General features: G+C 42.1%; 1 protein-coding gene across 1 annotated transcript in view; it reads left to right on the forward strand.

Moving 5' to 3' along the window:
- PLTP (phospholipid transfer protein) overlaps positions 1–24,663 on the forward strand; it is a 38,541-nt gene that overhangs the window by 12,208 nt on the left and 1,670 nt on the right. The window contains exons 2-12 of the mRNA XM_083147898.1: positions 6,854–6,981; positions 7,684–7,783; positions 8,256–8,384; positions 8,502–8,657; positions 11,142–11,205; positions 12,972–13,035; positions 14,475–14,566; positions 19,509–19,685; positions 21,242–21,301; positions 21,749–21,913; positions 24,271–24,338. Of these exons, the coding sequence (XP_083004024.1) occupies positions 6,867–6,981; positions 7,684–7,783; positions 8,256–8,384; positions 8,502–8,657; positions 11,142–11,205; positions 12,972–13,035; positions 14,475–14,566; positions 19,509–19,685; positions 21,242–21,301; positions 21,749–21,913; positions 24,271–24,338 (1,190 nt within the window). The 5' untranslated portion in view covers positions 6,854–6,866. The remainder of the gene's footprint in view (positions 1–6,853; positions 6,982–7,683; positions 7,784–8,255; positions 8,385–8,501; positions 8,658–11,141; positions 11,206–12,971; positions 13,036–14,474; positions 14,567–19,508; positions 19,686–21,241; positions 21,302–21,748; positions 21,914–24,270; positions 24,339–24,663) is intronic.

A 24,663-nucleotide genomic window follows, 5' to 3' on the forward strand; every position in this document is an offset into this window, starting at 1 on the left:
AATACCCCATAGAAGCCTATAAGCTTCTACCATGACCCACCACGATCAACTGCTTCCCCGCACGGACCCCCTCGTCTGTGTCCAGGCAGCACAGCTCTGTGCTGCCCGGAGCAGTGACCTCCTCCTCCCTGCACTCTAAATCCTCTTCTGGGTGAAGGGAAGCGGAGGAGAGCCCGCCCTGCAGCAGCAGCATCCAGCTGGGTTAGGGAGGGGGGGAGCCGCCGGGACCCTGCCGGACACTTTGCAAAGGACAGCTCTTAATGCAGGAGCTGTCTTTTCTGATAATTATCGCATATGGTAGTGCATATGCGATAATTATCTCTGCAGTAGCTGGCGATGTGTGGCGAAGTGGGCCCGCAGATGTTAATGCATCCCGTCCAACATGAATAACAATCTACATGAATAGCAGGATACTGGTCTTTTCATATGTCACCTGGATATGATGATTTTAAGGATTTTAAGGATGACACTAGGTGCTAAAACAGAGTAGAACATAACTTGTCTGTAATTGGTGCAGGCCAATTGTGTATTCCTTAGTATGTTGGGTTGCACTCTTCTCTGCGGCAAGTCTGACCATATCTACCCACAGTTCGATAGCAGCCTTCAGTAATACTACTTTGGCCCACCACCATCAGAGACCAACAATTTGCTGTCATTGTAGCGAGGGGGTGATGCTAATAACACTAAAAGACCAGCTGTGCACTATCAGTGGAGGGGTGGGGAGAAGTAAAGTGTCGACAAGTATGGCATATATTAAGCCCCCATCAAGATTTGTTCTCTAAGCATTCATATATTTTTATATACGTATACGTATTATGAAATCATTAATGCATATTTTTTTATTCCAAAATGATTTTATTAAGACAAGGAATTGCAAAAGGGTTAAAAAACACAATCCACATTTTTACAAAAACACTAAGCATAGTCATAAACAAATATATGGTTGACATTATTACAGGTGACAAAAAAAAGCTTCTAAACCACAAAAAAAAACATAAAGTGTGGCAATAAAAACAGCTAACAGCCATAAAGACATAGGGCGAGATGTACTAAAGGGAAAATGCGGTAAAACCCCCGTTTTACCGCATTTTCCTATGTATCAATACCCGTCCGCCCCGTTTTCGCTAGGCAGGGTATCGCCACCCTCTGGCGATACCCTATAGAAGCCTATGGGCTTCTTTCACCGCCCGCGCGCCCCTTCCCCCCCCTCCCGTCCTCCTTTGATCTCCTCCTCCCCCAGGTGTCACAGCCAGGAGGACATCCGGCTTCAGGGGGAGGAGGAGACGCATGGGGACGGTGGCAGCCGCCGGGAGGTGACAGATACCCCTGCAGACCACATCACAGGTATCGCAGGGGTCTCCGTCACCGCAACCCGATGCTAGCCGCATATGTTAGTACATATGCGGCAGCATCGCGGCGGTTGTTAGGCGAAGGGCGGCGATGTATATTAATACATCCCGCCCATAAAGAACAAAGCAGTGCAGCTGATAAAGGAATGTATTACACCAAAAAGAACATTAGGGAAATAATAATAATATCAGATTAACATCATATAGGTATTAAAAATAACCTAATAAAAAAGAAAGAAAGAAAAGGTGGAAAATAGTGGGGAAGGAGTGAACCTTGGGCCTGATTCAGACATGGGGCCAAATGTAATAGGGTGAGAGCAGGGCCAGCACCACCACTAGGCAGCTTCAGGCATTTGCCATGGGCAACGGCCACTGGAGGGCGGTACTGAGCTGCAGCATTGCTCCCGGCCAGGGAGAGCAGGAAGTACCAGCAGCTACTCCCAGCAGGGAACAGGTGAGCTCTAGCTCCGGACCCCCCCCCCCTTAGAGCCCCACACCCCCCGTGCTGGTCCGCGGCAATCTGCGGGTGATGGCTGCCCCCCCCCCACCCCTCCTGGAGCGGGGTAATTCGCGGGCGGCGTCTGCTGCCAAAATCTCTCACTTTCCAATTCTCACAACCTATTACATTTGGCCCCTGATGACTGCCAGTAGATAGCCGCCCAGACAGATAGAAAACCCGCACCCTGCAAATATGTGAATGAATTGTAAAGCTATTGCAGACCTTTATCCACCCACAAATCCATACGCAATTCATGAACCATGAAATCATTTTCCATTCTGTGCAAATGTGAGTAAAGGGGTTATTCTGTTTGGTACAGTGAAACGTAAGTATGGTTCCCGTCCGCTCACGGTGAGCGTAAGTCCGCCCACAGAACAGCCGCACACGGACGGTCACAGACACCGACAATGGGGAGTGGCGTACACTTGAGCGTACGCCACTGTGTATGGACGGATCTCCCTCTTAGCCATTGATACCTGGCGTACATCAGAGCGTACGCCACAGTGCACGGACGGATCTCGTCCGTTTTCACACCGACACCTTCCGTATATCTGAGCGTACGCCACGTGCAAACATGTTCTAATATTGTTCAAAATAAGACTTTAGAGCTGGGGTAGCCAACTCCAGTCCTCCAGAGCTACCAACAGTTAATGTTTTCCAGATCTCCTCACAGAATCACAAGTGAAGTAATTAGCTCCACCTGTGGATCTTTTAAAATGTGTCAGCGAGTAATGAGTGCACATTTGCAGCAGCTAGGTTGTCTGGAAAATTTGAACTGTTGGTAGCTCTCGAGGACTGGAGTTGGCTACCACTGCTTTAGAGTGTGATAGGCAGATGTTGTGATCCTTTGTTAGAGATATGTGATTGCAATAATGTGCTTGGTGGCATCTTACATACAGAATGTGCTACATAAAATTCATAGCAGATATGAAAGTGCATAAATGTATGTTGTTGGGCAAAAATATAAAGATTGTGTGCAAAATAGTGGCCATGGCCTTAGGACATTGCTCCACCATTGCATGTAGAAATTGAGTCCAAAAACATCATTGTTGCTCTTAGACGTGGTTTATGTGTCTTTTTCAATAATAAAAAACTGGTATGTTTGTGTTACAGTGAAAAAGTTGACACATGTGAATTGAGTGTCCTGCTATTTAAAGTATAAAAAAACACTTTCTGAATGGGTGTAGATGGTTATAAAATAACTACCTTGACATATATAACCAGGTATTAGAATGAATATTAGCTAAAATTAAACCAATCTTTACATGTAGAGAAGTGTATAAAGATAAGCTTCCAATGTGTTTGAGGGCTGTGTGTGGCTTGCAGGTAGTGAAATAATGATTTTCATTGCTTATTACATTCAGGTGTATGTGTTTGAGTAGTAATCAGCGTTAATTAGCAGACCCAGGCGTCCGCTCTCATGAGGTAGCTCTATGGGTGGTCTGGAGCTATCTTTTTTTGGGCCAAAATGCACATGCGTTCGCCGATCAAGGCACCGTGCATTTTGTGTGCACACCCCCGTGTACGCCCATGTTTACGCCCAGTTTTCCTCATTATTCCGGCCACTCCCATAAAAATGCCCACATGTAGTAATAGTAGTACGTTTATTTATAAAGCGCCGCAAAGTGTCCGCAGCGCCGTACATAGCAAACAAAAAACAAATGACAAGGTAACGTACAGGGTGTGTTGAAAAATACAGTATAAATAGGGGTATAGCTGGTAGAAATAAAATCAGCATCAGTTCAGAAGTAGGTGTCAAAATTGTCGAGGAGACTGAAGATGAAGTAGAGGAAGGGAAGAACAGGACCGGAGTACAGGTGAGGTAGGGTGAGTACGTGAGGCAGGAGGACCCTACTCATAAGAGTTAACATACTAAAAATAGGTGCCGCCCACAATGACCGTACTCTTGCAGACAGATTTTTTCGCACGGAGAGACCCGACCGTGAGCGGTGTGAGGTCGCCGCACATGCGCATTGCGAAAGCTACACATGCGCAGATGAAAAAAAAACTGATCCGCCCGTATATGGTCCCACCGTACCAAACAGATTAAACCCCTAAGTCTGACCCTACTAGACCCTGCTGCGGGCCCCTTGTGAGGGATTATGAATAAAGAATGATGATTATAATAATAATATGTTATGTATGATAGGTTCTGTTTTAAATCTTTTGAGGTCATTATCTAAAAATACATGATTAAATGTTTTCTACTGTATAACATAACTGGCACTGTTGAAGTTCATTTTTTGGTTGTTTACTGGGGTTCTGTAATGTTTGTGTTCCTAACTGTAAGGGTTTAAAATGAATGCAACCATAGAATTTACGGACAATGAATCTACAACAGAAATGACCTTATAACAAAAATAAAAAAAATATTGCATGTGAATTGTTTCTCAGCAATTACTTTTACAACACTTTGTAAAAAATAACTTTTATTTAAAACACATAATTCACAGTATACCATGCAGGGGTCCAGAGTCGGCCATAGCTGATTTGATGCAGTACACTAATGAAACACAGTAATGTGGCTTACACATTGGGGGTTCTTTTGGTTCACTCTTTCTGACAAATTCCTTCTTGGACAAAACCATGTGCACTGCAGGTGGGGCAGATGTAACTTGTGCAGATAGAATTAGATTTGTGTGGGGTTTTACTTCAAAGTGAGATCTATATTGCAGTGTAAAATAATGAAGCCAGTATTTTAGTGCACAGAAACAAAATAACTCACCCAAATCTAATTCTCTCTGCACATGTTATATCTGCCCCACCCGCAGTGCACTTGGTTTTGTCCACAAAGTAATGCCCCTTACACATTATACCGCATATTAGTAATTACGCATATGGTCTGATTCAATATCAGTTGCAGTTTTGTGAAAAAAACTGCAACTATTTTTCTCTATCATGCAGGAGGCCACTTGGCACAGGGCAAGGCTGCCCAGCATGCCTGGTCCCACTCGTGATGCGTTTGCAAAATATTTGCAATTGCATCGCAGCAATGCGATCATCTTGCATAACTATGGTAGCCTACTAGCCTAGCAGCAAAGGCAGGGGCATGGCCGCAATTTTCCTGGCTGGTATCAGCTGAGTGTGATTTCACGCAAATGTCATGAAGCGCCCCAAAAATGATACAAACACACCACCGTTGTTTAGATCACACCCACCCAATGCAACAATGCAGCCAACCAAATGCTGTGTTGCTGCCAACCGAACGCCGCAACACCGTCCCCCGCTGTCACTCACAAGTGATTGCAGTTTGAAGGTTTGTGCAATGGATGCGCATGTGCAGAAGTGCTAAAAGCGCTGAAAAGTGATTTTAGCACTTTTGCGACTAAAGCTGAATCACCCCCCATAATGCCACACAGTAACAACAACTATTACACACATAATGCACATAGTAATGCACTCCGCACATTATGCCGCATATTAGCAAATTTCTTATACACAAAATGCCACACAGTATTGCCACTTATACATATGCCACATGTTATTACAATTCAATCCCCCTTCTGCACTCACCAGTCTGACCTCTGGGCTGACTGCAGGTAGTTAGTCTGCTCTAGCTCATTCTGTTGGACTCTGCAAGGCCCATGGAAGGATGAGCTGCTGCAGCTGGGCATTCCAGGAAGGGTGGCCATTTTTGTTACTGCCTGCCATCCTAGAACGGATGCTCCCACTGCTGCTGGATCAGTTGTATGAGCTGCATACCCCTAGGTATTTGCCTAGTTTGCCTATGCCTGGGGCTGAATCTGAAGGGCGCTTATATTCACAGCCTTAAGTGCCACAGTCACACATTTAACACAGGACCTGTGTAGCAAACTTGGCAGTTCCAACTATATGTAAGCTAGTTGTAATTCTTATATTAAGTTCCGTACAAACTGGGCAATAAAATGGGCAATATCCCTAATTTTAGCCCTTCTGAGCGGTATCGCTCTGTATATCCCCCAGTGTGTATGTACACCCCAACAACCAATACACGCTCCCGTGGGTCGTTAACAACCCACTTCATCATATGTGCATGTACAGATGAGGGAGCAGATTGTAACAAGGGCCATGCTGCAGAATGCGGTGGCGCAGGCTGCAAATGGTGCTTTTGTTCACCTCAGCAGTACTGCAAAGGGGTATATTTCTCCACAAGTGTAGCTGGCTCTGGATCCTGCTAGGTCCCTTCAACAAGCTCACCAGCGGCTCAATATGGTGAGTTAGGCCATCTTTTCCATCTTCCCTTGAATCGATATAAAGATACCAACCGTGGAATGATGGTCTTCTCTAACTGTGATTGTCCTGCAAAAATAGTGGCAGTGCGAAGAGTTTTATGGTCGTCATTAAGGTTTATTTAATTATATTAAAACCAGAGCAACCAATCAAAAAATTTGATTTTATTTATTAAATGTATTTGTGACTTTGCACTCACTATGTAGCAGTACTATGTTTAACCATGGTCCCAATGTTTTCTTAAAATGGGTAATGGTACTGGTAATGGTATAATGTGAAAATGTTTCACTTACTGCTGTGGCAGTCCATGTTGTAGTTACAGATAGTGTTGTTATGCAACAAGACTGCAATGTATGGCAGCATTATTGTCATTCAGTATTTGTATTACTAACTATAACAAACACCTGACAATTATATGACTGTGGAGGGATACAGGTTAAATATATATGGAAAGTTATCTATGCAGACAGGATTTACTTGAGCTTCTGTTTTCCATTTTTTTGGTTTGCAAATATTTACTATATTTGCAAACCAAAACAGTGTTAAGTTAACTCACATGATAGAAACATAGAAACATAAAATTTGACGGCAGATAAGAACCACTTGGCCCATCTAGTCTGCCCCTTTTTAAACATGTTACCTCAAACCAAATTTGATCCTTATTTTTTTGTAAGGATATCAATATGCCTATCGCAAGCATGTTTAAATTGTATGATACTTTTATTAGTCCTATAAGAAAATGGGTATACTGTAGTTGCTTTTGCATATAGTTTATTCTACCTCATTTATCTTTCAGATTGTAAAGGACAATGGCTGTGTCAGTGTACCTTCTTTTGCTTGCCGTTCCATATTTTGTTGTGTCAAAGCCATCTTCCCAGAATCCAGGTTGCAGAATAAGGATAACCTCTAAGGGCCTCCAGTTTGGTAAGTAGAGATTGTAAAGTTTGGCGTTTAGTCTGGTGATAATAATGGACATATATTTAATATGCCATGAAACAATATCTTGATAACTATTAATGGCCAAATGTAATAGGGTGAGAGAATCAGAATGTGAGAGATTTTGGGAGAGTTTTCCCATATTTTTTTAAAGCGGCAATCAATTACATGACAAAATCAACCTGTTTTGTTTTAGTGTAAATTATTGCTGCTTTATCCCTAGGTGGTAAGAATTTTAAAATCTGGCCACACAAGATCCAGGTATTACATACTTAACATTGCTAACATTGATTTTTTATTTGAATCTATATAACAAATGTGAGCGACGCTGGCATTTTTAGCGATTATTTTGCACATCTCTCACAGAGATGTTGGCACTCAAAGGGTTAAATAAACAAATTACTATACGGCAGTTCTATTGTGCAATTAGTTATAGTTAACCATAAACAAATAGAGATGTGCAGATTCACTCCAAATCATGTGACAGCCGATAGCCAATAAGATCATAATTTTGACTTCCGGGTAAATCCGAACCTGCACATCTCTATAAACAAATACATACTTTCATATTTGAAATGGCAGAAGAAAAAACGTAACATTTGTCTTGATAAAGTGTACGTCAAAGTTAGGACACATATGGCTTAGCAGGTGTGCATGTGTATAGACTGAGCAGTTATTTCTTGTGCATAGTAAAACATGAGGGACTGAAGTTTGTTGAACAGGAGCTGGAGAATATCACTATTCCTGATCTGAATGGCAAAGAGGGGAGATTCAGCTACAGCATCAACAAGTGAGTATTCATGGTGCCTAAATGTTCATTCAATATGACAACTTACTGTAAAAAAAAAAAACTTACTATACAACTGTGCATTCCAGTCCTGGTTTTGTGAAACACTTCACAACATTTTAAAGGAGTACAAAGGAGTAACTTCAGACCTTGTCACCATGCTGCTCTATAGGTAGGGTAGATATAAAATGTGCGTTGGTACTCATAGCAATGTGTTTCCTTTCCTACTTTTAGACACAGTAATAAAAAGTTGTAATATCATTTTTTTCCAAAATACATTTGAAATCACCACTAAGCAACTCCACTTGTCATAAAATTCCTAATAATGTCATTCAGGACTCCCAAACTAGCGATATTTGTTCCTAGCAGTACATTTGGTGCAGTGGTTGCTTTATAAACTTTATCTGGCACATGTGTTTTACAGAGCATTGTCCCTTGTACAGTAGGTCATAGTGATGGCTCTTGTCTCTTTCAGTGTCCGTGTTACGCATTTACAGCTATCGCAGTCGGCGTTGTGGTTTCAGCCAGACAAGCAGTTAGTACTGGACATTAATAATGCATCTATCAGTCTCAACTTCCAGAGGAAGCTTCTGTACTGGCTCTTGTAAGCATTTCCCTCATCTTTGTGTTATCCGTATACTCGCCTCTGATAAAACTCGGGTTTTTGCAATGGTGTTTCAGTTCTTAGAAATACTGTTTAGTATCATTATTTTTTCTACAGCTATGATGTGGGGACGATCAATGCCTCCGCAGAGGGTGTGCATATTAAAACAGATCTGGAACTTACCCGTGATTCAAAAGGACGTTTGAAGATTGGTAACATGTCATGTGAGGCATCCATCGAAAGAATGCAGGCTGGATTCAGTGGTACACTTAAGTGAGCAAACTACCTGTCACCCAAGTACTTACTATAGTATCCCTCTCTTGATTAAGTCCCACCTATATCCTCTTTGTTCACTTATACAGATGTAGCCACACTCATCTGTTCTATATATGGAGGTTGGCAAGACTGACTAGGCATGGCGAAGTGTTGCGCATCCTGGCTATTGTGACATATGCTGTTGCCGGGGAGTGTAATGCTTATGTTCATCCACCAGATGTCACTTTTGAAAATCATCAATGCGCATGCGGGAGGTCTCCAAGGAAATACAGTACAGTAATATAGTCCAAGAACTACTTTCCCATTTCGTAAATACAGTATACTCTATGTAGTCAATCATTCTCAGCCCACCAATGCGTTGTACATCTATAATGCTACATCGACGCTCATTAAGCCCCAGAGGCTCATTGGGCAAATGTAATACATTTACCTCCATAAGAGTGGGCTAAGCTCGGCATACATTTCCCCATGAGTCCCAGGGGCTGAATGAGCATCTATGTAGCAAAATTGTACAATATGGTGGCGGGTTGAGACTATCAGCCATGAGGTAGCCCACCCCCACCCAGCAGCATTAACATTAAATACACTTTTTTATAAATAAAATAATTTTGCTTACATTGAGAAAACCCCAAGTGTAGCCCTGAGCGACATCAGCATTTACCGGCCGCCTAATTACATGTCTTCCGGGTTCCTGCATCAGGTGTGAATGAGATGACAGGCTAGTGGTAAAGTATCCCTAATGGCCTAGAGGTTATTCCTCTGTTTTGTTGTTTTATATTTGTTCATTAAAATGCATCTATACTGTATTTAGGCCCTGCTTCCACTTTACTTGTGCAAATAATTTTTGCTGTGAAAAAAACATCAGTTTCTCACAAAGTGCGTTCTACAATATGCATGTGGACTCTGCTCCATACTGTAGCTGTGCCCCTGCCCCCAGACTTTGAACTCTATGCGTTGCCACTCTCAGCGAACATTGGATGCTACACTGCTAGTTGACCTCCTTGTGTGCTCCAATGTATAGTAGCAAGATGCAAATGATCAGATCGGAAAGTGATCACGAAACCTAATTTCAGCGGAAGAGAACCTAACAATAGCCGCTCCCACAGTGCGCTTAGTCAGCACAGGGTCAGCGCCCCTCCGAGCATCACTGATTTCAATCCCCATGCAGCCTGGAAGCTCATGTAAGCTCTGCAACTCTCCCTCCATCAGCCTCCATCACTTCATTGTATAGAAAGGGACAGTTAAGGCAAGGAAGTTATGGGGGCAGTTAGCAAATCTCACACAAAACAGCTCTATAAAGTCAGACATAGACATAGAGTTGGTTTTTTGGAGTTAGTTATCATTGGCAATGATTAAATTAACACACATGTACAAAATTAGAGCACATTTATAATAAATAAACCTTTTATACTTTGTTTCTAACCTTAAAATTGCTAAATATCCTTTTTTTTGCCAAAATAACTAATATACTGTATATGTAATGTTTCCATTTTTTCCTGTTAAATGCAAATTCTGCACATCGGGATGCTAATCAGTAGCACATTCAGCTTTTTTTTTAGTCATTAACATGATATATAGCATGGCTATATATACTATGTAATTGCGCTTTTATCTGCATAAAAATTGTCTCATACAGTGTTTTCTAGCCAGTCAGTGTAGCATTATGTGTTATGCACATACAGTCTTAATTAGAGACTGTATGTGCAAACAGCACATTGAGATGCTAATTAGTAGCACAATCAGCTGTTGCACATTAAAATGATATTAATCATGGCTATATACTCAATGTAATAACAATTGTAGCTGCATAAACAATGACACATGTAAAGTGGAAGCAAAGGCAGATAGTAAATGGCAAATGGTGCATCACATATCCATCTGCGGCACTGTACTGTAGTTTTCATTATTGGAGCAATCGCCACCCAGCTGCAAATTACATGCTTTTGCCTTAGTGTGCCATAACGGGACATTTCTCATGGGCCAACCACGAAGCCAGGATGGCGGGCCAACAGGATAGATGAATATGGCTACATCTGTATATTCTGCTATATACATACATAGTAAAGATGTCTCTGTGATTCCATGTAAGCAGCAGCAATAGCACCTACATCCACATCTGAATAAGGTCCATAGTACAGATAGGTGGGCGAATAGATGATAATGCTGCTCTACAATATGACCTTGTCTTCACTGTTGGACTCACTTGTTTCTTCTGTTCCGGATCTTAGCAATATACACCCAACTCCTGTCTTCACTGTTGGACTCACTTGTTTCTTCTGTTCCGGATCTTAGCAATATACACCCAACTCCTGTCTTCACTGTTTAACTCACTTGTTTCTTCTGTTTCGGATCTTTGTAATATACTCCCCTCTCCTGTTTTCTCTATTGGGCTCACTTGTTTCTTCTGTTCTGGATCTTAGCAATATACACCCATCTCCTGTATTCACTGTGGGACTCACTTGTTTCTTCTCATCATTGCAGGACAGTGTATGAATTTCTTGCTTCATTCATAACAACAGGAATGAGATTCCTCCTAAACAAACAGGTACAGTAGGTAGAAGTACTGCAAAAACTATTGAAACAGATGCCCTGGCACATACAATTTGTTTCTTCTCAGGATCTGCAGTAATATGCATGAAAACACATACTGTTATTTTTTTATTAATAAAGAAAATACTTTTATTTACAAAACAATATAGGAGGTAATAAAGGCATACATCTAAAGGGTGTTACAACTGTTTAGTTAATAGTTAAGATCATGACAACACAGTGACATTCCATGGATAATGAGAATGCATGCATATATGCCCAAAGTCATAATGATCCAAGTTGAGGAAAAGGGAATGGGGGTCAGCCCCATTGAGCACATCAAGACTAGGAATAATAGACATTTGAAACTTTAAAAAAAAGGAAAGCCTTTTTACTTTTTCAATGATTACCAAAGACTGAGGGTGAAATGTAATAGGATGAGAGATTCACAAAGTGAGAGATTTGCTAAGAAATTTCCAGGTTTTTTAAAGCGGCAATCATTTACACTGCAATATCAAACTGGTTTTGCAGTGTAAATGATTGCCACTTTAAAAATACTGGAGATTTCTTACCAAATCTCTCACTTTCTGAATCGCTCATCCTATTACATTTCACCCTGAAAGTCTATTTAAGGACAAGGTGTAATAATAACAAATGTTTCTGATTTTGTAAAATTTCTAAGTTTTATTGGCGATAATCAATATGTTTTCTCCATGGTGCCGCAATGCCAAACTGTAGTGTGCACCTGACCTGTTGAAAGGACTGTTTGTCCGACCTTTTCCAGTGACTTGAAGATTGGCACATTGAAGATCTGGGAAATGGGTTTATCTGATCTCTTTGGCTGGGCAGAGTTGGGTTTGTACAAACAGGCTAAAATGACTTCTAAGACAGACAGATTGTCCCACCATTTTGCAATTTTAGGCGAGGTCCACCAGATATTCAGGAATAACGCTAGTTTGTCTCAACCTCTCCAACAATGAAAGAATTCTGTGTCAAGCCTTCTCTGGAATCTTGCTGGAAGAAAATGCCACCTATAATACAGCTATATTGTTTGCACAAGTATTTTGCCCTGTAATTTAGGTGCTTATCATTACTGCAACAGCTGCTTAACTATGACTCGTGATTAACCCTATGCGTGCCTTTGTTGTTGCTGTGAGAGATCCTCAAAATATCTGTTAAAAATTCCAGCGCTGCTAACACCGACTGTTCTTATTTGGGGGGGGGGGGGGGGTGCAATATTTAAATAAACTTCAATGAATTGACTTGTCTGTATTTGTATTTATTTACACTAAAAGAACAGTCACTGTGAGCGATGCCGGAATTTTTCTGTGGATATTTTGAGGATTGCTCACAGCAATGTTGGCACCCAAAGGGTTAATGTACCATGAGACAGAATTTGGGATCATTTTATGATCTGACCCTTATGTACATAAATGTGAAAGATAAAGTAACTCATAATAGAGTAAACTGCTTTAAGGAGGCAGTTAGAGAATGTAATAATATTTTTATTTCTATAGCGCTCTTTCTCCAGTAGGACTCAAAGCATTTTGTTAACATTAACACATTGTTAATAAATACTTCCTAGTTTGCCATTACATTTTACATAAACATTTCAGTATGTCCGAAAGCATTTTTTATATGTATCTAATTTAGCATTATGGATAGTGATCTTTTGAAGATATATATATATATATATATATATATATATATATATATTCAAATCTCTATTGAGATGCAGACATCTTTCTCCATTAGCTAATAGTTATATCACTCTTGTTACAGATCTGTCCAGCCCTAAGACATGCAGGGATGGTGCTGCTAAACTCTCTGCTTAACACTGTACCTGGTGAGTGTCTTGGGTTTTATATGGAGCTAAGTATACAATTCTAAATTGTATTTGATACAAGTCCAATGTGCCCAACTATCTCTGCAACAGAATACACAAAGTTGAGCCATACTGTATTTGTGGCATAAATTAAAGGGGTGTTGCTTTAGTAGGGGCCACTTTAAAATGTTGCTATGGGGCCCCATAATGGCTATACCCCTGCATGATAATGCACAGTGGTACAGTATATGGTTTAATCTAATATGTAGAACCTTTTATAATAAATGCTAATAATAATGTTATATTTGGTTCCGAGTAATGTGGAGTTATTTGTTGACATGTCCGGAACACATATAAATTCTGACATGAAGAACCATATCTGGCACTAGATGTAAGAAGAGCTATAACTGGTATTTATACTAATTATTCCATTGTATACTTATGCCACCTTCATCTTTCTTCTTGCTATCCCATCTGCTGGGTCCCACGCACAGTAGCTTTCAGCCTAAAGATCGAATGAGCTAGTACCTACCTTGTGCTTTAAATTGGGGATAGCCCATGTGCAGAGGTCCATGGGTCCCTTCCCTCCTTAAAAAATGATGCAGCTGTAGTACATCACATAGACTAGGAACTGTGCCAGCCTTCCTCACAGGTGCAAAAATATTTTGCCATATTTCGAAGATTAATAACATTAATAGGGCTGGATGGATGAATTTGGTGTAGCATCTGCCTGATCCCAGGACCCCGGCCGTGTGCACAAACTGTGCGAGGCACTGAACTTTGGTAGCTAAACAGCAATCAGCCAATAATGCACTGAACAATGATATCTATATGAGAGCCATGGCAGTGATCATAAAAGTGCAATTTTCCCAGAAGACACTGAAAACAAAAGAGTGTACTAGACATTGCTTTATCTGCATTGTGCCATAATGTCAATTGTATTCCAGTTTAATGTACATATCTGCCTTACAGGTGCTTTCCATTTGCCCCAAACGTAATGCCCTTAGATATTGGAATATTGGAAGGTACCATGGCAATGCTTCTGTGCGTATTGATAGTCTGTCCATCATACATGGATGTGCAAAGAGAACCCAATCTGCATGGCAATACCATGGCTATGCTTCTGTGCGGATTGATAGTCTGTCCATCACACATGGATGTGCAAAGAGAACCCAATCTGCATGGCAAAACCATGGCTATGCTTCTATGGGTATTGATAGTCTGTCCATCGCACATGGCAAAGAGGCAGAAAAAAGTAAAACCTACTTCACCTGGGCCTCCTTCCACTACTCTGCGTGTGCAACCAATCTTCCTCTGCAAACATGGGTATTAAACAGTGTAACCCTCAGCAGATGGCGGGTCCTTAGCTGCTCTTACCCTGCAGAGTTACTGTTTTGTGCTTCATAAATTACATATATGGAATTCTCTAAATACTACTAACATTTATTCTGGTCTTTCAGTGAAGAATCCAGTAGACGATTACATTGGCATTGACTACTCTCTCCTGAGTGATCCCGATGTATCAGAGGACAGCCTGGACATGGATTTTCGGGTAGGGGAAATGTCTGATACAGTGGATTATAAAAAAACAAAATAGTACAAGTTGTATACATGACTGTGTTACATAGAGGCATGTCACACCTCACCGAATGCTTTCTCAGTCTGTTTTGTGTATCCCATTCTCTGCTACTGTATGTCTTCATGGACCTCTCTGCAAACAATTATGTCATTCATCTAATTGTAGTTCTCAAAGTATGAAAAAGGCATGTCCCTACACACGTGCATATCACAAGTAGTTACATTCACCACTGACCTAACGAATACAATAGGCACCTACGCACACATGCTCCACTCTGCCATGAAGTGTGCACAGGGCCTGATTCAGAGACAGATGCTAATGCAGCATAAAGTGCGGTTTTCTGTACCATGCAGCTATTGATATTAGCAAGCGAAGGTCCTGCCCAGAAATGAAAATAAACGTCCACCAGAGTGACTGCAACTCATTCACAATAGCTTACGCATAAGCAGTCTATACGCAATAATGCGAAACATCGAGTAGACCTATGACTACACAGACTGGCTGCAGAAGTAGCAATGCATGCGCCATGTTTTTACACATTAAGGGGTCGCAGCTGAAGCCAGATACACGCCCCAAAAAGGTTCATGACACGCCTGCATTTTTACAACCACTCTCCACTAACAACCCCAAATGGTCACTTCCTGTCAGTCACTTTGCGGAGGAATCCTTATCCTGTGCGGGTACCCAATGGCACCTTTAAGCACGCGCCATGTGAACGCAGCGCATGTGCAGTCTGATGATCATCGCTCAGTTCTGTGGAACATCAGCTTTGCATCATTCTCTGAATCAGGCTCATAGTCAGGTAACTGTAAAAAATACCATAATAGTCAGGCCACTGAATATAATGCGTGTTCAGTATAAATGCAGGTAAGTCTAGCAAATTGCACAGATAAAATAGGACTCCCATTCAGATCTACTCACCCAGAACAGTTCTGCTATCCAAAAACATTATTTAGCAATGACTGATGCTTGTTATAATGCACTCTTTTACTTTGACAACAAAATAGTTTTAGATTGGGTTTTATGGACCGAGTCTGAGCAAACCTCTGCTTACATGGGGATCCATATTGTCATTTTAATAAGCTAAATATTTGATTGAAAAGGTCCTCAATCAGAGAGCATTGTAAATTAATTTAAAAAATTGGTCCCTCCATCGGCATTAAAATAGTTTATCTAATTGTTCCATGCTACATAGAGGGCCTTAAGCCCTGTACACACGGGGGGATATATCGCTCAGCGATATATCGCTCAGTGTCCCGTTTGCATCAGCGACCAGAGATGGTCGCTGATGAAAAAGAAACTGCCGGGGGAGCCCAGCAGTGGAAATCAGCTGGTTGCAGGAGCATGTTCCGGCGACCAGCGATCACTACGGGGGAGAAAACGAGAGCGCGCACCCGGCGATATATCGCCGGTGCACACTCCCATCGCTCAGCGACCATATTGTCCGCGATATTACACAAAATCGCCCCCGTGTGTACACAGCCTTATTCTGGTTCACTTTCAGATGCAAATTCCTTCTCAAATGGACAAAACCATGTGCACTGCAGGTGGGGCAGATACAGCATGTACAGATAGAATTAGATTTGAACTAGAAACCAGAAGGAGTGAACCAGAATCGGCTAATAATGATGTATCACAAAGGGTGGAATGCATCGAATAATGAGTTCAAACCATGGAAAACAGTATAGTTCCTCGCAGTGGCAGATTAAGCACGGGGCGACTGCCCTGGGGCCCCCAGCACTGCCGGTGTGGGGCTCCTGTCACCCCATGCTTGGGCAGTGGGATTGGGGAGCACAGATTGGCAGGGGATCCCTGCAGCGGTCTGGGCGGTCAACGCCAGTGTCTCTGCCGCGGATGGGAAGTCATCGTCGGGGTCCCTGCAGCGGATGGGAACTAGTAGCCAATACCGCCACCAGTTCCCATCTGCTGTAGGGACCCCGCCACTAATTTCCCATACACTGCAAGGACAACGACGCTGACTGCTCAGACCGCTGCAGGGACCCCCTGCACTGCCCAGGTACCAACCTCCCCTGGGGGGGGGGGGGGGGAACGGACTCTGTGGGGCCCCCACAATTTTGTTGTCCAAGGCCCCCACAGACCTTAATCCGCCCCTGGTTCCACATATGTGTTAAAATGGTCAAGAGCAAATATTGGACCACTGGCATAGCAAGCAACATAACATTCTATTGGCCTACAGCATGCTCCAGAAAATGTATCTTTCAAGAGCTTCTAACCAATAGGCAAGTCCTATCGTTACCTATAGATGCCTATGAGCTTCTCACTGTCCAGTGTACTGTAAATTGTATTGGAAGAACTGTCCCGGGAGATAAGTAACCATGCTTTCCAGCATTAATAATTACTGGTATGAACATAGGTGTGTCTCATGGGTTCGACAGTAATTAGGTAAGGTATATAAAAAAATAAATATATAGGGAAAAAATCATGAGAAGTTAATGTCAACCTTTTGTTTATGTTTATATGTTAGTGTATACATCCCCTCGCATGGTAGTAAGGTTATTCGGGTGGCGGGGGCAGGCGATCGGCAGGGCGGTGTTTACCTTTTCACTGGGCTGCGAATATTTAAGAAGCCTAGCGAACATGTCCGAATCAGGCCCTATATTCTAAGTCCCTGCATCGGTGTATAGACATGATCTTCCTAACAAAACGCTCATCGTCTGCTGATCCGCTCTGCTGGTCTCTCCATTGGTTGGCTGTATTTTACTATATTCAATATAAAATACTTCTACTCACACATAAAGCTATTAACCATACTACACCGCAATATATCTTTATACATATCTCTAAATATCTCCCAATCCAACCACTCCATTCTGCACAAGATCTCTCTTCTACACAGATCACTAGCTCCCATTCACTATTACAGGATATTTATTGGGCTGCTCCCACCCTATGGAATGCCCTCCCACGCACAATAAGTGCTCCAATTTTTCAAACGTTCCCTGAAAACTCACCTCTTCAGGCAAGCCTATCATATTAAAGTTCTACACGCATAACCCTATGAGGCACTTATGTATTATATAGCTTCCCTTCTGGACTTGAAACTTGGTGGGACTGCTATGCTATTACTGGTGCCTGTCCTTGTGTTTCCCTACAGATTGTAAGCTTGCAGCAGGGCCCTCCTACCTCCAAGTCTGTCTGTTGTTACCCAGTTTGTTTTATCAATGTCTACAATTGTTAAGCGCAACGTAATCTGCTGCGCTATATAAGAAACTGTAAATAAATAATAATAACTAATGTAGTGCAGTAACAGTGGCACATTAAGGCTAGTTAGATTCCTAGTTGTACTCAGGTAATGGGTTTCCCTCTCCTTCCAGCACATAAAGTACTTGTGTTTCTGCTCTGTGACCAATGACTGCGCCCTACTCTTACTTCATCTAGTTTCAGTTATATGTTCGCTGAAAGCCAAATCTGCTTCCAGAGAATGTCTAACCACACAATGAGCAATCTTCTTTATAAACCACTGAGCTTAATCATGCAGTCATTCTGGTAGACCAGCTGATATCATCAATCTCTATGGAAAAAACATGTTCAGTACTGGAAATGCATTATGTACTAGTTTAAGGGCACCCTGCTCTTTAGTAAGGACAGATGTAACATTGGAGAACCAGGATCTCTGAGATGCCAGTAGTCTTACTGCATAGCCTTGCTTGCAGTAGATGCAGCTGTGCGCACCAGAGATAAAAATCCCTATAGCCCTGGGCTTATGCCTTCTAATTTGTATGCAATGCTTATGTTTTCACAAATGGTGGATGTTTTAAATAAATAACGTGCATGTGTGAATATCCCCAGAAAACTTTATTGTGCACACACAATTGCATACTTAATCACAATGGCTGTGTCCTGTAGGGCCGCCATCAGGGGGGACTCAGTCCCAAACAGAACAGGGGCCCCAGGACTGGATTCTATCAAGTATAATTTGTCATAAACAAAGTTCACATTTTCCCTGAAGCAGGGTGAGTAGTGTGCCAGTGCTAGGAAAGGGGGCCCTGCCTATCTTGTCTATCCTGGCCCCCACTATTTCTGATGACAGCCAAGGTGTCATGGGTGTGCTTGTGCAATCAGAGTTCTCTCTCACAGCAAAGCTGCCATAGTAGCCATATTTGTTGTAATTTACAGAAAAGTATCTGTAAGATCCACAAGCCACTGATATATGCGATGTCGTAGTGTGCACAGTCCAACCGGCAGATCTGCACAACAATAATAATATAAATGTGTGTTTTCACTTTTACACATGGCATACATATTAGAATCAGGCAAACTGTGTTTCACTGTGCGGACTGTGTTGTTCAGAGGTGTAACTCTGGGAGGCAATGGAGTCATCTGCCGCCGGGTTCCTGCTCCCAAGGGGGAACCTCTTTTCCCCTGAGAGTTTAAATCAGTTAATAGAAAACCATTGATATCACTTCTTTGGCTGACTCCCCCTCTTAGCAGGACATTACATGTCACACTCTTTATTCTAAACATCATTTTTGCAAGTGTCACACCCTGGCTATATGAAGTTACTACACTACATAGCTCTGCCTAATAGTAATGGTTTTGAACTAACAGTAATGGTTTTGAACTAACAATTATACATAGTCAGAATCTGCATACTGACTGAAGAATAGCTCTGTCAGTAAGGTGTGTGCCTCTAGTGAGACCGGTCATAGTTTTTAATCCCGGGTATGACTGCTAAGCAATGTATTTGATATAAATGATAATATAACTGTATGTCATGTAATGTAATTAGATTTAAAGAAATATTGTGTGGATTTTTCTTTTATATATGTATATGAGGGGGGGGGGGGGGGGGGGGCGCAAATATATTTATCTTGCCTCCTGGCAACTGGGACGAACTTACGCCATTGGTACGTTTCATAGACATTCTACTAATGCTGCTTTCCTTTATTTTCAGGGCATGTTCTTTTCATTATCTGCAAAGAATGATACTATCCCCAACATGTCCCCAGCACTGCACATAAAGCAGAATGAGCGCATGGTGTACATTGCACTCTCTGAGTATTTCTTTGACTCAGCGATGTATGCATATTATAAATCAAATGTGCTCAGTTTGGACATTTCTCACGACCAGGTGAGCATTATTCCCTGTATGTCTGTTTACCTTTTCATGTGTCTGCCCCCCTGTCTTTCTCTTCTACCCCTTGTTGCCTCCCAGTATTGTTCTCTCCTGACTTTGGTGTCTTCCTCTAGTTTTTGTCTTTCTTCCACTTACCTACACCTCCAGGTCTCCTCTTTGGGACAATCATCTTTAGGCACATCTATCTAGTCACCTGCACAGTGTTATCGGCCCGGTGGGTACACGTCTCCAAGCATGCACATGAACGTCAGGTGATAAGTGGCAGTTGCAGACACATGCGCAACATGAATTAATTACATTTGTATATATAGATTCATATATAAGCATTCTAAACTTCAACAACTGCCACTGACAATCTAGTAAAGCCATTGTATATAAATGAACCAAAGCTAAATAATATACATGAAACAACTGTAGCTTTTGTATCTAAACTAGCCCTGTCCACGCTCTCTGTCATTCCACAGTAGCAAGCTGCCATTTTAGGAATTAGGATCTTCTCCAGCTAAGTAGTCATTGACAGTTTGGCTCACAGTCTAGCTCAGTGGTTTCCAAACTGTGTGCCGTGGCTTTCTGGGGTGCCCCAGGTTGGTGGTCCAGGACCAATTCAATTTATTTATGGTTAATTATTTATGGGCAAAACCAGTCCTTGTGGCTACCAATCATAAAATATGTACAAACAGAAGCAAATCCTGCCCTTTAGCACATAGCTGACCCTAATAGAATTTCATATAAACCCAATCTAATTAATTGTTTTTGGGCCTACGGGTGCCGCAAAAAAAATTCTGATACTCTAGGGCAGGCCGTCCCACCCACAGTCCTCAAGGCACACCAACAGTGCAGGTTTTAGTGATATCCAGGCTTGAGCACAGGTGACTTAACCTGAGTGATTCTGATTAAACCATCTGTGCTGAAGCCTGGATATCACTAAAACCTGCACTGTTGGTGTGCCTTGAGGACCATGGTTGGGAAAGCCTGCTCTAGGGTGCAGTGATTCAAAAAAGATTGGGAACCACTGGCCAAGCTATAGTGTTCATTCTAGCACTCGCCATCTTTGAAAACCCCTGCAGATCCTCTTCCCTGCCTGGGGTGTTACTGTCTGCTGTCGTGCTTCTAGCACAGTGTGGTCTGTATATCAGCACTGATATGCAAACTAGACCTGTGCTAGAAACACCACAGCAGACAGCGACACCCCAGGCAGGGAAGAGAAACTGCATGGGGTTTTAAAGATGGCGGGTGCTGCAATGAAAACTAAGCTATATACTATGTGTATCTGTAGACGTATACATGGGAACAGGACGACTAGTGATATCAGACAGCTAATCCGACTAATACTTTGGTCAAAAGGTATGAGAGGAACCTTAGCTGCCTACAGAGCGGCAGTGTAATATGAGGGTAACAGTGACCAACTGAGGAGTTCGAAATGACAGAACTCGGATTACAGGCAATTTACTCACTTCAGTGAATGTGTGATACTAACGGATTTATTATTACACCTTCTGGGACACTATAGCATATTCTGTTTAACGTCATTCCTGATTTCTATCGTTTAGATGCCTAAGGACCTGGAAGTTTTGCTGCGGACCTCATACTTTGCAAGTCTCATGCTTCTGGTAAGCAGCTGCACACATAATGGAAACAATTAGGACACTATAAGTGGTTTTAATATATACAATCTAGATTGTGTAGGATGTGCAGACCTATGGCTCGAGGCTGCAGACAGCAAGGGCAAATGTAAGCCAAATAATATGTTTGGAGAAAAAGGAACATTGTATTTAGAAAGTGGGTGGTTCCAATAAGTAGTAGGAGATTGGAACTTTAATTGTGAATCCTTTTAACATTTTTCTACCTGTCTGCGTTCTTCTTCTGCCGGTTTCTCCTGAGAGTAGAAGTGCACATCCATTAGTCTGACAAGTCACTGAAGACAGCACATTGTGACAGTTGCAAAATAGAATTATGATTTTCACTATTACTATTGTGTTATTGGATGTTGCACCGGGACACACCCACATATCTATCTATCTATCTATCTATCTCAAATACTTTCTTTACACTTGCAGGATCCCCCTGTGTCAGAGGCACCTATGAAGTTAGAGCTGCGTGTTTCAACACCTCCACGGTTTACAATAAAACCAACAGGAACCAGCGTTTCAGTCAACGCCATACTGAACATCTATCTGGTTCCGGAGGACCAACCCCCTGTGCAGCTGAGCAGCATGACTATGGTATGCTCCAGAGATACATTTGTTACATTATGTTTTTGCAGCGCACCAAGATTTAAGACAAAATAAGAAAATAAAATGCTAGGGAATTTCCTATGGGGGAAACAAAAATGCATATGTATTTTTAATTTTAACTTTTTTTTTTTTTACTTTTAGAATTTACCTGTTATTTACTTCTGATATTCCTAGGTAAAGGTGGCCATACATCTACAGATCGATTGTCAGATTTGGCTAGTTGGAACAAAAACCTGTGATGGATGAATGACAGTTTTTGACAGTTTTCCAGCATTTCAAGGCAAATGGTCAACTGTCATTTAGGGGGAAATTTACCAAAATGGATTCGTAAAAAATAGGTGTATTCGTAGGCAGAAATACACCTATTTTTTACACATTTGTATTTTCGGGATTTACAATCCCGAAAATACAACAATTCGTATTCCTAATGATGGGACATTCGTATTTGTATTTACAAATACGAATGTCTACACCATCGATAGAATACGACAGAAATCAACATTCAAAAGAATGGTGGTTCCTGATTTACTAAGCAGCCGTATTGATAATACGGCTGCTAATTGGTGTAAAACAGGCACGAAAATACGACAGCAAAATACACCTTGATTGTCCTGTCGTATTTGGCTTTAGCCTGCACGGATCTGTCAGATCCATGCAGGCTTTAGTGTAAAAAAAATAGAAATAAATAAATAAAAACACCGGCGTGGGGTCCCCCCCCACAGCTGTAACCAGCACCAGGCTGAAGGAGCCGGGGCCGGTAATTAAAAATCAGGGAACCCGACAAATAGGGGTTCCCCCATTTTTAACAACCAGGGGACCCCACGCTGTTTTTTTTTATTTATTTATTTTTTCTATTTTTTTTTTACACCTTGCAGCCTGCACGGATCTGACTGATCCGTGCAGACTTCCAGAAACATTCGTATTAGCGGCCGTATATATGGCCAGCTAATACGAATGGTTACACCATCGGAGGGTTACAAAGCAGTCGTATCTGATTGCTTTGTACATTCCCCTCCGGAACACGACTTTGCATACGACTGAAACAGTCGTATGCAGTCGTAGGGGAAATACTAATACGAAAAACTAGGTTTTTAATATTGGTAAATTTCCCCCTTACTCTCATCAATTATCAGGTTTTTGTTCCAACCAGCCCAATCTGACAATCGATCTGTAGATGTATGGCAGCCTTAAGCTGTGCAAACATTGCACCTGACTTAGGTGTAGCAATGCTAATGCAGCAGGAGACATCTGGTATAAGTAAACACCTCCTGTGTGTAAGTGTGATTCTCTGCTGTATCTGAGGACATTGCATTGGATATTGATTGACTGAGTAAATCTCAGGTTACGCAGACTGGCTGCTGCAGCTCCGTCGCTGTGGCCAAGAAATCTCTGGGATCCTGGCATCGACCCTCTCACATAACAGAGAGAACACACCCCCATTTTGTCAAATAGAGACTATCACCGACCCCTCCCCACCCACAAACAGCTGCAGACTGTCAATACCCTGACATCTGTAGCCATACTGTATACAGATTTCAAGCATGGGCAATGTACATGGCGTGATTTTCCTAATTGCAACTGGAGGTGAATCAGGCCCATTAAGCAGATAATATAGGCTCATTGTAATGGAATAGTGAGACACCATTTGGGGAGAAGTGCAAACCTAGAGTGTGACTCTAATGCAGGCATGTCCAAACTGCGGGTCTCCAGGTGTTGTGAAACTACACATCCCAGCATGCCCTTCCATAGTTGTAGCATTCCCTAATAGCAGAACTGTAGCAAGGCATGATGAGACTTGTAGTTTCACAACAGCTGGAGGGCCATAGTTTGAACATGTCTGCTCTAATGTAAAGGCCATATTTTGGGCCTGATCCAGGCCCCAGCTAATATTACCTGTGGGCCTAGAGATCTAAATACATTATGGTGTGAATTAATGATTGTGTTATTTCCCAGTGTACATGGACAGAGGTACGTGTGTGTGTGTGTGTGTGTGTGTGTGTGTGTGATTACTCCATTTTTCATGAGGTAACAAAAGAAAGCGGAGATGAATGCAGATCATTAACATTGAACTAATTAGCATTTATTCATTCATGAGCAGTACAAAATATCTAAATACCAGCAATACTGAGTCTACTTTCAACAACATTATGGGGGAAATTTACTAAGATGTGTATTCTACTTCACATGTGAAATTGCTATGGGCAACCAATCAGAATCTACTTATTTATTTAAAACCCTCTAGAAGATAGTAGACAGGATCTGATTGGTTGCCCATAGCAACATCACATGTGAAGTAGAATACACATCTTAGTAAATTTCCCCCTATGTATCTTGTGTTCCCTCAGGAATCCCGCCTGAATGCCAGGGTGACTTTAAAGAAGACCACTTTACAAGTCCAGCTAGACCTCAAGAGGTAATGCAGTGAAATCTTTAACTATCTAATACAGGGTTGCCTACCCTCCCGGATTGGCCGGGAGGGTCCCGGAAATCGGGTCCCCCCTCCTGGCCCCCCGGAAAGGTGGGCAATCCTCCCGGATTCTGCCTCACCCCAGCCGCAGTGTTTAATTACCGCGTTTCGCGGCTATTCGCCAGGAGGGGCAGGACTAAATATGCAATTTATGCCATTTAGCCCCGCCCCTCCGTGAGGGGTGGGGCTAAATCGGGGGGTTTACCGTGTTGGGGGCGGGGCTTGATGACGTCTACATCAGGCCCCCGCCCCCACACTTGATGCTGACAGA

This window comes from Crinia signifera, chromosome 6 (assembly GCF_055691185.1).
Source record: "Crinia signifera chromosome 6, ASM5569118v1, whole genome shotgun sequence".
Taxonomy (NCBI): Eukaryota; Metazoa; Chordata; class Amphibia; order Anura; family Myobatrachidae; genus Crinia; species Crinia signifera.